This window comes from Nicotiana sylvestris, chromosome 2, assembly GCF_000393655.2.
Source record: "Nicotiana sylvestris chromosome 2, ASM39365v2, whole genome shotgun sequence".
NCBI lineage: Eukaryota > Viridiplantae > Streptophyta > Magnoliopsida > Solanales > Solanaceae > Nicotiana > Nicotiana sylvestris.
The window spans coordinates 20,796,577-20,810,778 of record NC_091058.1 but is presented as its reverse complement, the minus strand read 5'-3'; the positions used below and the strand labels follow the sequence as shown (position 1 = coordinate 20,810,778).

At 32.3% G+C, this 14,202-nt stretch overlaps 1 protein-coding gene across 1 annotated transcript; it reads right to left on the bottom strand.

Annotated features, from left to right (window-relative positions):
• Positions 1 to 9,766: 9,766 nt before the first annotated feature.
• On the bottom strand, positions 9,767 to 12,528 carry LOC104213623 (dof zinc finger protein DOF3.1-like). The gene is made up of 2 exons (XM_070164092.1): positions 12,482 to 12,528; positions 9,767 to 10,070 (listed from the first exon to the last, which is right to left on the bottom strand). The coding sequence occupies exons 1-2, from the start codon at positions 12,526 to 12,528 to the stop codon at positions 9,767 to 9,769; spliced, it is 351 nt and encodes a 116-aa protein (XP_070020193.1).
• Positions 12,529 to 14,202: the final 1,674 nt, after the last annotated feature.

The following is a 14,202-nucleotide window of genomic DNA, read 5'->3' as shown; positions in this document are numbered from 1 at the left end:
ACGCTGCTGCTCCTTCTTCGTCTTCGTCGTCCAACATCATCGCCTGAAATCAACCGGAAAACATACAAAAATTCCTGGGCAGATTCGAGTTATTTTTTTTTTCAAAGTTTCCGGGCAGATTTGTTTCCGTTTGAGTTCGTCGTTGTTCATTTCCGGTTAGTTGGTTTAAGTTTCATTTCTGTCCGTATTTTGTTTGATATTCTCGGATTTGAAATCAGTATATGTTTGATTCTTTTCTTGTTCGTTGTTTATCATTTCTTGATTATTTCTTCAGTTTGTTTTTATTCATTTGTTCTTGTTTAGTTTAATATAGAAGTGTGTTGGTTGTAATGTTGTTAGATTTAATTTGAAGTTCAATTGATTTTTGAGTTTAGTGATTTGAATCTACTTGTTTGTTATGTTCAATTTGTTAATGTTATTGAATCTGAAAGTATGTTTGTTGTTAAAAAATGTTGTTCAGTCAAAATGATTTCAGTTGTTTCTTTATTGTTCATCATATGGTTTGGTTCCCTGAATCCTTAGTATTTGTTTTGATGATATTTGACATAATCTGAGTTTCTAGCTTAAATTTGTTGATGAAATTTGATTAGGAATTGGTTATAGCTGCTATAGTTTGGTTAATTGATTTAGGAGGATTGGATATAGCTGATGGGGTAGAATGGTAATTTCAGTAGTTTTAGGGGCATTTTCGGGATTTTAAGTTTTAGCAATTGATTAATTTGAGTGTTCTGTCCACTAAGCGCTAAATTATTAAAATAATACATAAAATAATACGTAGTGGGGGACAAGACATAATGGTGGGAATTAATACATTTTTTAATATAGTGGGGGACAAAACATGCGGTAGTGGGGCAATAAGGGAATTAAATAAGGAAAAGATATGTGTTAGTGAGAACTAATATATTTGTTTAATATAGTGGAGGACAAAACATTAAGTAGTGAGATTCAAAAGGGGATGGGTAGAAGATGGTGGGATTGAATTTAAATGCTTCAAGTTTGGCTATAAATGAGAGGGGGCTGAACACAAGTAAAAGGAGGGTTTTCTGAATATTAGGAGAGAATTTTCTGAATATTAAGAGAGTAAAAGATGGATTTTGAGAGAGAGAGGAGAGGACTGAATATTAAAAGAGAAAAGCTGAGAAATTGAAAAATAACTACTGTTTTCATTGCCTGGTTTATGATCTGAAATATCTAGAATTTTCTTCCTTTTACTTCTGCTATATACTTGGAGAAGTATAAAACTGCTGGTTATTTTTTGCTGCACTGTTGTTGTAACTTTTGAATGCTACTGCTGCTGTTGGTTACTGCTGATACCTCATTTTTCTGCTTCCTTCTTTTATTTCCAGGTACATTTTTATTCCACCCACTGTAAAACCTTCTGTGATATGGGAATCTGAAGCATGTTGGCCATTTAATCTCATTAGAAGAGTTTAATTCTGTCTTTATTTCAAGTTTTAGTTTGAACAGTTTGCGTTTGAATGTTGGTCAGTGATAATGCTTCTAGAGGCTGAGTTTGGTTTCAAATAGATATGGGATTTGATTTTGGTCGAATATTCTATAATCTAAAACCAGCATCGTGTGAATGGACATTGTCATAATGTTAAAATCTGTTTAAAAAGTTAGGACACCATGTTTGCTTAGTTAGGTCAGTAATGGAGTTCTGTATATAATTTTGGGTAGTCATTTGCTCAATTAGATATTGAATGATCAAATATCACTAGATATGGTAGTTTCTGCGTAGGAGTAGCGTGATTAGTTGCGTTGTTGCGAAATTGAAATTGCTAAATTCCATTCCCTTTTGTTAATCATTGAAATTGGAGTATAATCCTTCTTTCATAATCAAGCCATTATTAGGTTTGATTCGTTTGGCTTTTAAGTTTGAATGGAAATCTGAAGTATGTTGAATTACGATCCTCCGGTTCTACTGCAATGGGTTTGTCGTAATTTCGAAATTTGGTTGATATATGTATGTTTAAGTTATTTTGATGGCTATTCTCTTTTAAGGGTTTTAGAGATAAACTAGTAATCATTTTAAGCCAGCAATAATCGACGGATTTGGATTGTTCTCTTGGTACGTAAGAATTGAATAAATACAATTTGCCTCCTCTGTATTTATTTAATCATGTGCTAATATTCATAATTTTGCTACAATATCATGTAGCATCTATCTTTAGTTGGAAAATAAGCTGTTTGAAAAAATGTGAATTTCGTTAAATTGAATTCCCTTTGCTTTACTAATCGATAGGCTGCTTGGTTAGCGTTTACTTTGGTTAGGATATTTGTTAATCTTAGGAAGATACAAAATTGGATTGAGATTAAAACAAATATGATCTATTGGTTCGAGCCATTTCATATAGGCATTGGTAAGGCAATTAAGTCATAAAGCTAGCATATTTTTCCCATTTAGCACAAATAGTCACTCATACACATCCTTAGTTCGTTTTGGTTGAGTAAAACAACTCGAGGTGTGTCATGTTGAATAATATCCCAAAACTCATGGCCCCCCATTTAATTAGTTTTAACTCTTTAGAAATTAAGATTTGCCATTTTGTTGAATAATCTATGGCACTCAGATAATTAATACTAACTCTTTTATAATCGTGATGCGCCGCGCCAAATAAAAATGACAAATGCGTGGCCCTCATATAATTATTTCTTTCAAAAATACTTAAAATTTGAAGCGTGCCATTTAGCTAATTTTCAGGGCCCTCGCAAAGTTAATAATGTGTTAGTTGCTTTAGGCACGTTTAATATACTGTCATGGTTGTGGATACGTTCGTGTGACATGATTACAATTCTAAAGACAATTCAGAGTATACGTTCGCGCAACTTCGGGCAAATCTTCTCAATAAAAATGGGTTTTCGGAGGTTGTTAAATTAATTTAGCCCATATAGTCCGAGGCATGCCACCTACCATTTAATCATACAAAAAATGACAAATGTTCGTAGTTTGTTTTAAGCACGCACAACTTCGGCCAAATTCATTTTTATAATAAAAATATTATTATGTACACGTACGCGTGGCATGATTCCTTACATAAAAAAAAAGTAAAAATAAAACGAATATACGTACGCGTAATTCGTTTCAAGACAATTCTATAATTACAAATAATCAAGTTAAAGTGGGTGATAAAAGTTAAAAATACGCAATAAGTTTAAAATGTATTAAAAGTCAGATTAATAAGCCGAATATGACAGTTGAGCGACCGTGCTAGAACCACGGAACTCGGGAATGCCTAACACCTTCTCCCGGGTTAACAGAATTCCTTATTCGGATTTCTGGTGCGCAGACTATTAAACAGAGTCATTCTTTTCATCGATTCGGGATTCAACCGGTGACTTGGGACACCACAAATCTCCAAAGTGGCGACTCTGAACCTTCAAATTAAATCCCGTTTCGATTGTCCTTTAATTGGAAAAACTCCCTTTGCGTCCCTTAGCGGGGGTACAACGGAAAAAGGAGGTGTGACACCAGGTACATGTCCTGAAACTCGATGTATGTAAATATCCAGTTGAAAATGAATGAAGTGGAGGCCTATTATTGTTGAAGTGGAGGCCTATTGTTGATTTACTGCTTTCATTATACTGTAATAACTATACTGATGGACTGTTAATTATAAGTTTGTGCATTTGAACAGTTAAGTGTGTGTTAGATATTTAGAAATGCATATGAGTTTAGTTGAGTATTCGTTGTAATAATTTCATGCTGGACCAACAGAATAGTTTCTATTAGTTTAGTTAATTTCCGGTTTTCCTAGATCTGTATAAATGGTATTTTCAAGCTGTGATTAATTAGGCTGTAGACTGTTAAAGTAGTGTGATACTTCTTATGATCATGGGAGCTTTATATTTAGTAGTGATGATATGAGTTAATCTATAATTCTGAGTTTGAGTGGTTGTGTGTGGGATCGAAATCAAAAAGTTAAAAGTAGATATGAGATATGTAATTCGTAAGGTTAATTTAGGCAATCCATTTTCGTCCAGCATCCTTAATTCTCGAGTTTCAATTCTCATATGTGGTCACGTTAGTGTTTAATCAAAGTTCATGAGTCAGCATTTTAATAAAAATGAGTCATAGTAGGGAATTTGAAATTTGAACTAGTATGCACCATGTTTGAAATTGTGATCATAGGCAGTTTACGTGGGTCATGAAATCTGAAATCAGTTGCTTTCCAACTCATGTTTAATGTTGCATTGAATTTATTTTACTGGCTAGTTAATTTTAGTAGTAGATTCATCAGATTTGTGTTCTTAATTAAATTGAAATTCCATTTAGTGTAAAAGACATGGCTTAACAGGCTAGTCCCTAAACGTTTGGGCCTCAGGATAATTGATGCACGGCCCAGGCCAGTTTTGGCCCCTTTCTCATTTAGGCCTGGGCCAAGGTCTGTTTTGGCCGATTTTATGGTGTATATCTGGTTTTAAATTGCCTCTGTTGGGCTCACATTGGAGCCCAATGGTCGGATGTTGGTGCAAAAATATTACTCAGTTTGCATCAGTCCAATAACAAATTAATTAGGGCCTTTCTTTTATTTTAGAGACAAATAAAGTAGAAAACTATAGATTGCTCTAGGCTTGAACTTTAAAATAATAAAACGGGATGAGCCTCGCTAAACAAAACACATAAATTGTAGGGCCCTCGATAATTGTATATATTAAAATACTTAGATTTCAGGACAGGCCGTTTAGTGAATTTCACGGCCTTCCCCAAAATAATAACGCGTTAGTCTCTTTAGGCGCGTATTTTAATAACATTACCTCCCTAAACTCGGGTGCGCATTTATGTGACCCAAATCCAAATCCCAACGACGTTAAAGTATGTCCAAAAACCACGAGTGCATTTATGTGACGTGGTTCAAGACTTGTTTTTATGACATTGCAGTTTTCTTTATAAATGAATAAAAGCGGTTAAGGTTAAAATTTGCACATAGGTTCATAATTGTTAAAATCAGATAATTTAAGCCAAATATAACAGCTGAGCGACCGTGCTAGAACCACGGAACTCGGGAATGCCTAACACCTTCTCCCGGGTTAACAGAATTCCTTACTCAAATTTCTGATTCGCGGACTGTAATACAGAGTCAATCTTTTTCTCGATTCGGGATTCAACCGGTGACTTGGGACACCATAAAATCTTCCAAGTGGCGACTCTAAATCTTTAATAATAAATCCTGTTTTCGATTGTCCTTTAATTGGAAAAACTCTCTTATGCCCTTGTGGGTGTAGTTAAAAAGGAGGTGTGACATCCGATTACTAAACGGTGCTCCAACCAACTAAGCTATGAGATCCTATTGCTCTCTTATTTCAGTTCAAAACAATTAATCATTTATTTCATGGATTTATTACAAATTTCAAATATAGCTATGGATGATAAATTTGCTGAAAGTATAGCTACAAATAATAAATACAGCGTATATATATTTGTTGTGTAGTGTAATTTTTCCAATTTTTATTTTTATTTTTTTATCCCAAATATTATCTGAGAAATAAATTTTAAAAGACAACTTATATGTTCTGACAATATAAGTTTTAATAATATATCAAACATCAGTTTTTATATATTATTTCACAAAATATGACAATTCAAAAAAAAAATAGATTGTGTGCTACAACCCAAGAATTATTATGAAATTGTCCCCTTTATTTACCACTTTATTTTGCGTTCTTTATAAATTGGTTGAGAATTCTTCTTTTCAAACGTTTGATCATCAAAATCTTTTAGTTATCTTTTACTTTTGTGACTACTTGTTGGAAGTTAATTTTTAAAGTATAAACTTTATGTTGATCTTCAAAGAATCGGTTGGAAAAGTAATATTTTTATTGGTAGAGAAATTCAGTATCATCAATTGGCCTTTGTTACCACTTTTCTTCATATTTCTGGAAATATATTTACATTAGATTACTATTTGCAAAGTATATTTTTCCTTTATACCTATATATATGCATCCAGATGTTCAACCAAAGACGATTTAAAAGATTCCAAACTACCTAACAATGGAAACAGGATTAACAAATTAAAATCAAGAACCTTAATGTTTAAATCTCTTCATAAGTCATGGTAAGCAAAATTAACATGCTATACACCTTTCTATTTGTCATTACCAAAAACTTTTTGAAAATATTTGGAATATATTTGCATACACGGTTGATTTGAAAATTGTTTAATTTTTGAGCTGTTTGTTAGGGATATACTAGATATGCCCTAGATCCAATCTCATATTTGATGATTTGAACATATTTTTGTGAACGTTATTCGATATAAAAATATATGGCATTCTTTTATCATAGTTATTATTAATTGTTTGATTAATTTGATAAGGTCCTTGATTAAATTTTGAGATTTATCATCGTGATAGAGATCATGATAATGAGAGCAAAGTCTCTTACAATTTAATCTAAATTTGTTCTTGATCGTAGGATTATTAATTTGGACATTAGTAATCCGGTTAGATCAATATTTATGTGATCGTCTTTATGGGATAAAGATTAGTTGATCTCATTAACTAAATTACATAGATAGATGATGCATATAGAGATATGATCATTGAACCGACTCATTGGATAATTCCTAATGGTTAGAATTACCATAAACTGTCAATAGGATATTCTCTTGAAGAATGTGATGTAAAAGTTTTCTTTGACCTGAGATCGTCATAGTAATTAACAAGTTATTTATTGTGCTTTGATACCAGACACATATGGCCCTAGGGCGATAGTTGAAAGGATATTGGGTATGATTAAATGTTTGTAGAATTAGTGATTGATCAAGATGGAATTTGTCAACTCTTGGTAATGAGTTTAAGCTCCATGTTGTCATGAATTATAAACGTCCAAATTAAGACCTTGGTCAGGGCAATTGAATGAAAGAAGAAAAGAGTTTCTTAGGTCACTCAATGGTCGATTATGTTTGACATGAACATATAGTTGGTTGCCTATTAGGATTTGACAGTTGAACCATATCATAGGGTGATCCAAGCTATAAGGACAGAAGGAATTACTACATTATTCTTCTACTGGTTCTTGAGAGTAAATTGTATACTTCATTCTATCCGGTCGTTAAGGAGTGTTGCTAGACGCCACCCTTGATTAGTATATTGATGTGATCAATTTACTACCGGCTTAGTATTGAACCTATGGGGTCGCACACTAACGAGTGTTCTGATCTTTGTTAAAGGATTAATTATTTTATTATTTGATAATTAAATTAAAGAATTTAATTAGTCAAATATATTAAATTATTATTCCAAATAAAATATTATTATATTCTTTGCTAGCACAGAGAATATAATTAATATTGTGAACAAATTGAAGTTTTCTATTTGGAATAGAAAAATTAAATTATTTATCTTAGTTGAAATATATATGAAATATATATGTAATATATATAATATAAGTTATTATTGATTTATATAAAGGTTATATATAATATTAATTTATTCTCCAATTTGGAATTGGAATTGTAAAGACGTGAAAGTCCAATTGGACTAAGTAGCGTTCGGCACTTCAATCCCTTTGAGAATGGGATTCGAATTTTTATAGAAAATTTATTTTTGGAATAAATTTTTACCCTAAGTAAATCATTACCTCAACCAAATAGGAAAAAAGGGTTTGTAGGTGACCCTATATAAAGGGTGATGAAGAAAAACTGCCGCATAATTTTAATTCTTGAGAAGAAAAACACTTTGTGAAAGTGAGAGTACAATACAAAGCCAAGAGAGAAAATACAATTACAAGAAAAGTGTTTCTTGTTCTTCTAATTTGAGTTGAGATTTTTGAGAAAAATTTCAGCACAAGTTTTTCGTTCAATTTGTTCGCGGGTTTCGTTGATCAAAGAGTTGATAGCAAGGATCAGTCTCGGTGTGAATACGCATAGAGTCTTCGCACTATCGAAGAATTTGAAACGAGACTTTCTTCACCAGGTACGTCTTAGATCCGATCTATTGACATGTAAATAAACTTTTAAACACGAAAAGATCTGCCTAGGATTGTTATTGTCTTCCGCTGCGTGTTACGAATACCTATACGCAATCCTACACTGTTATATTTGTATATAAAGTGATCATCTCTTTAAAACTATTCTCTTAGATTACAATCGTTAAAATATCACAGTTCAAATTGAACAAAAATGATTATCACAGTTAGAGCAAAATAAATGCCACTATGCATGATAATTTTTTCTCATTGAAGATGGATTCTTCTTTGAATTATATGCTCCGTCATTGATTTTTCAGACTAAATTTCAAGCAAATTCAGATATTACAGAAGGATGACATTTTCTACAAATAACCTTTTTTTTTCTGTTTAAAGTTTTGATCCTCCTAAATCTCAATTAACTATATCATAGACCTTTAAACAAAATGAGGTATTAGAGAATAAATATAATTTCTAAAAAGAGACTTTTGTTTTACCCTTAAATATAATTTCTAAAAAGATCCTTTTGTTTTACCCTTCTTTTTTAAAGTTTTGATTATCTTAAATTTCAATTAACCCTAAATTCTAAACGTTAAAAGAGGAGATATTAGGGGGGGGGGGATCTAATTTATATGTTACTTTGTAGTTTCTCTAATTTTCCTTAAAATCTTTCGATTACTGGAGTCGACAGATTTACTCTAACATCAAATAGAACAATTTTTACATTTTCTATGTGAAGTTAGTTGATTAAGTTTTTGCTTATTTAAGCCTTACTATTTTCTGGTCCCGATTCTAGTTTTGTATTTTTACGATTAAACTAACTCTTCCTAGTTATATGTATCAAGAGGACAATAAGTTGTGTGTAAAATAGAGAATTCAAATGGGGGCCAGTGTTGTAGTGTCTTGAGAGCTATTACATGTGACCAAATGGATGTTCCGGGGCCCACGTTTAAGAGAAGATGTACTTCACTTTATCTCTCCAGCCCATGTTTATCTGGTTTTTTCTGTCCAAGCAAGGGAATGTACATATACAACGCAATAATGTACAACAGTACTAAATCAGAAAAATTATGAAATACCAAGAATGCCTCATGACAGGCAGGCATGTTGACGGGGTCCTGCCTGCTATTCCCTCATCTAAGAAGTAGGAATTTAATAGGATAAATTAAATTAAATGAAAAAAAAACAAATGGTGCTTAAGCATATACTGTATAGATCTTCCTTTTGAGTGTTACTTTAGTACTAAAATTGTTACATTACGCCCAAAAAGAGTATAATATTCTTCTTTTGTATTGGAAGATATAATTCTTCAAATTTTAATTTATTGTATGGTAGATATTTGTATTATTTCATCTTATAACAATTTAAACTTTGACAATTATTCTGTTAATTTAAATACTACTCCTATTAGCTAACAAATTATTTGTGGTTTTACCTTTCTTCTCCCATAGCATTTTCAGAGGTCTTGTAAAAATGAAAGAACAAAAAAAAAAAGAATGGAAAATTATACTTTATAGCCGCTGTAAAAATAATAGCCAAAAAAATATAAAAAAATTTTATATATACATATTCTGTATGATATATACAAAAATTATATAAATTTTATACATTTTTTCGGCTAACAAATATAAATAGTTTTTGGCGCGGGCTAAAAGTTATAATTTTCCAAAAGAATCTTGTGATTTAATGGGCCTTACGTGGCTCGAAGGCGAACGAGCAAATTTCATTTGTAGCCATCTGGGAAAAACTAATGACAATAGCTAGTCACAAAATAAATCATACAATTAACAGCCCAAAACTAATTAAAAGGCTAGCTCAAGACCAATGCCACTTAAAACCCTAACTTCCTTCTTCCTCAGAGATCATACGCATTTTCCTTAGTCGAAGAAGTCGTTGTCAATTGTGGTCCGCTTGACTCCAACAGCGAACTAAATTGCCCATTAGTCATACCAATCGCTCTACAACAGTTCTGATCAAAAGCTGGAATTGCAGGTATACCAAATGGCTCTGGTTTTGGATTTGTTATCTGATCAGGTTTTGAAGATGAAACTGAAGACAACGTCGTTGAGGAGGAAATTTTCTTATTAGATGAAGTTGTGTTATTACGAGAACCACCACCAACTGAAATATTCCTAAGAGTACCACCTTTGGTCCAATACCTACGACAACTTTTACAAAAGTGAAGTGGCTGTGAAAGATTATAATTGTTGTAATAACATAATTTTGTGGTTGGTGAATCACATCTTTGTAACACCCCCGACTTTAGACAGAGTCCCACATCGGCAAAACACAAGAGGAATGCTGGGTATATAAGTTAACAAGCCTTAGACCCTAATGACGCGTTTTAAACCCGGGAAGGCCTAGGCCCAAAAAGGACAATATCACTAGGGGACTGGGCTATTAAAGATGGTATCAGAGCCACTCTTGTGTCAGCCTTGCCGATTGTGGGTTAGAGTTCAACTGAGTTTAGGCAAATCCCGGTTAGGCGGGGCAAACCTCAGTGCTGAGTCTGGGCGAAGCCCATGTAGTGGGGCAACCTCAGCGAAGAAGCTGAGTCCATAAGAAGGGGTGTATGTAACACCCCAGATTTTAGACGGAGTCCCACATCGACAAAACACAAGAGGGATGCTGGGTATATAAGTTAACAAGCCTTACACCTCTAGTGACGTATTTTTAACCCGTAAAGGCCTACGCCCGAAGCGGACAATACCACTAGCGGGCTGGGTTGTTAAAATCTTGGACATTTCAAGTGTTCTTGCTCTGGAAATTGTGGTTTTATTTGTGTATAAATTGATGAATCTTGCACATTTAATTTTCTCTTTAGCCTATAAAAATTCAGTCTTTTTGAAATAAACCAAGTGAATTAGTAGCATTAAAACCAAAAAATTTGGTTCTTAGTAGTATTGAAACAAAAATTTGTATAGTGAATATATACAAAAATAGACTGTTATTATACAAAAAATATACTAAATAGACCGTCACTATTTAAGCTTGGTTTAGTAGTGAATTAGTAGTATTAAAATAAAAATTATACAAAAATAGACTGTCACTATATAATTTATATACAATCGACTGTCACTATACAAAATATATACTAAATAGACTGTCACTATACAAAAACTATACAAAATATACTATCACTATACAAAATATATATAAAATAGACTGTCACTACACAAAATATATAAAATAGACTGTCATTATACAAAAATATACTAAATAGACTGTCACTATACAATTAATATACAAAATAGACGGTCATCATAGAAAATATATACTAAATAGACTATCATTATACAAAAGAATATACAAAATATACTATCACTATACAAAATAGACTATCATTGTACAACAAATATACAAAATAGACTGTCACTGTACAACAAATATACAAAATAGACCGTCAATATATAAAATAGCCATTTCGGACGAGGGTAGTTTTCTCAAACCGAGCAATCGTGACTCTAATGTGATCTGTTTTAATGCGATTATTGAATATGAGAAACAAAAAAAGAATCACATACGAATGTAAAAATTGCACGGGGCGCCCTATTTGGTCGCCCCCACTTAATTTATACTCATTTTTATTTTTTTTTTAACTTGTACCCACTTTTTAAATAATTTTATCCCCCTTTCTCCTCCTCCTTCTCCTGCTCAAAGTTTTATCTTTTCTTTTTCCAGAAGTAAGGTTCATGCAAATGCCTACTCTTAGGCATTTACATTTCCATTACACCACGACCTTTATTTATAGATACTATTTAGATCTGCATCAGCTTAACCACCTCATTTCTAAGTGGAGATACCTTTTAAGTCCGCTATGATCTTATGCTTATTTTCTATTAATATTATCTGCTGTGATAGCTGACTGTTTCTTTGTTTTGAGATACTGAATCTTTACATATTACGTCTTGCAACATCCGAGTTTTTTTTTAAAAAAAAAATATTCTTATTGTTGTGGAAGTGATATTGCTTTACATTTTAAAAATCTAACTCTTTCTCTGTTTGTTTTTATTTAAAGGCCGAAGTTTACCAATTACAAACAAAAACTTTATCTCTAGAGCTAAAGTTCGACAGTTACAAAACAAAAATTTCAGCTCTGAAGTTCGCCAGTTACAAAAAAAAAACTTCAGCAAATAAAGAACAAAACTTCAGTTACTATGCTTAAGTTCAACAATTATAAATAAAAACTTCGGCACACTTGGTTCAGCACACTTGCTACTTCAGTCCCGTCTACTAGAATGCTGAAGTTTTGCGTAATTGTTTTTGCTACTTCAACCCCGTATGCTGAAGTTACGCGAAAAAATAGGTACGTTTGCAATTTTTTTTGCAAAGCGGGTACAAGTTAAAACGTGACCCAAAAAACAGGTATAGATGCAAATGCCCCCATAAGATTGGAGCTTAGAAAAATTTCGGCTTGTAATTGTTTGGCCCAACTTGGAACCGTTATGCTTCGCTAAACTCGCAACAATGTAATAGTTTGATCTAGTATTAATGAATATAAGGAAGAATTACATTCTTTGTCACTTGCCCAACAGTTTAACCGGAAATGACTCAGGTTTGAAGCTCTTACCTTTTTTGTGTAAGGTTGTACATGACCTCAAAGAATCTTTTCGTCATTTAGCCCAATATTAAAGACTCAGTTCCTCCACAATCCATAGCCCACCTAAGCTTCTTGATAGAGATTTTTTTCCTTCCTATACAATATTTGAAACTTATTTACCAAAATTGTTCAAGTTTTATATATTATCCGCGCTAAATAAGTTTTTCTTATAATTTATATACAGTCAATTATCAATGCCTTAACTTGAGAGGGATCCAGTTACACGTATTTTTTTCTTTTTCTCCTATTTCCTATCCTCTAGCCAACCAGTGATGTTGTAACTTTGGTACTAATTTCCATACCAAAATTCAACCAAATTGCTCTAATCAAACCCCACATTCTGATATCTAAACAACAATTAATCTAAATACCCAATAAAAAAAATATATTCCCAGCTACGTGATGCACATATTTCTAAATTTTTGAACAAGAAAGTGTTGACCCTCAACATAGTAGAAAACCAAGAAGTTGCCCAGATTCAGACCATGTTCACATGAAAATTTAGGCCATCTCAGGTGTGAAACAATCGACCAAACATTTTTTTTTGGGGGGGGGGGGGGTACCGAAAAGAATTTGCAAAAGCTAAAACTAAGAAATAACACAAAATCGACACATAACTCAAATGCTAGGATAAAGAAAAAGGTTAAGGACCATATCCTTAGAAGTCTTTTGAGTACTGTATGGTACATTTGCTTATTGTAATCAGAGAAAATAACTTAGTTGTATTTCTATTCATGAATACAAGAGATTTATACACTTACGCTAGACTCTATCAAAGAAACTAAATCAAACAAAATGAAGGCAAATATTCCAAGGATCAGCTCCTATAATTGAGTCATCTCTTTATGGAAAGTAATTTATTTACGTCTCATTAATTATTTTGTAACACTTATAAAACAAATGCCAAGGCGTCTTTATGATACATGTACAACAAATACTACTAAAAACAAAGTATATACATGTAATTATACAATATACAATTTATTTATAAATTATCTACCACTTTCATACATCATTCTTACCCAAGTAAATACAACTACAACCTCATACAACTTAAAATAATCTTGATACATATCAACAACTTTATGTAAAAATATAGTATTTATAACTTAAATACAAATTACAACGATTCATAAATTATACAACTATTTTTCAACTTTCATATAACATTCAAATAAAAATATATATAACTACAACAGAATACAACTTAAATACAATTTACATACAACTTTAATACAATTTCGTAAGTATAATGTATGTCATGTGTTCTTCTTCCTCCTCCTCCTCCTCCTCCCCCTCCTTCTTCTTCTTCTTCTTCTTTTTGTTCTTCTTCTTCGAGTTTCAATCCGAAACTCAGCCAAAATCAAGTGTAATATTTACCAAACACCTTCAAAATTGAGATATAAACTCCAAAGAATTTTCAATTATTTGCAACAATACCCAAACCAAACAAACAACAGCTTTTGAAAACTCAAGTTTTCTCAAAGCTTTAAAGCTTTTTAATGGTTGTCAATGGTGGAGAATCAAACACCTTTAAATTTTATTGATTGACAATTTTAATTCGAACACCAATTGTACAATATGAAGGAAATTGCTAAAAAAGAGAGGAAAAAAAGCAGAGAAAAAACGAATAAAGAAAATTGAGAAAAGAACAAAGAAGGAGAGAGAGAGACGGAGACGAGGAGAGAGAA

What these genes read in the sequence shown, in the direction of transcription:
- LOC104213623 (XM_070164092.1), bottom strand. Translation starts at nt 12,528, where the DNA reads ATGACGAAAAGATTCTTTGAGGTCATGTACAACCTTACACAAAAAAG. An exon ending in TACAACCTTACACAAAAAAG is followed by an intron (nt 10,071 to 12,481) that starts GTAAGAGCTTCA and finishes AAGTTGTCGTAG; the next exon opens with GTATTGGACCAAAGGTGGTA.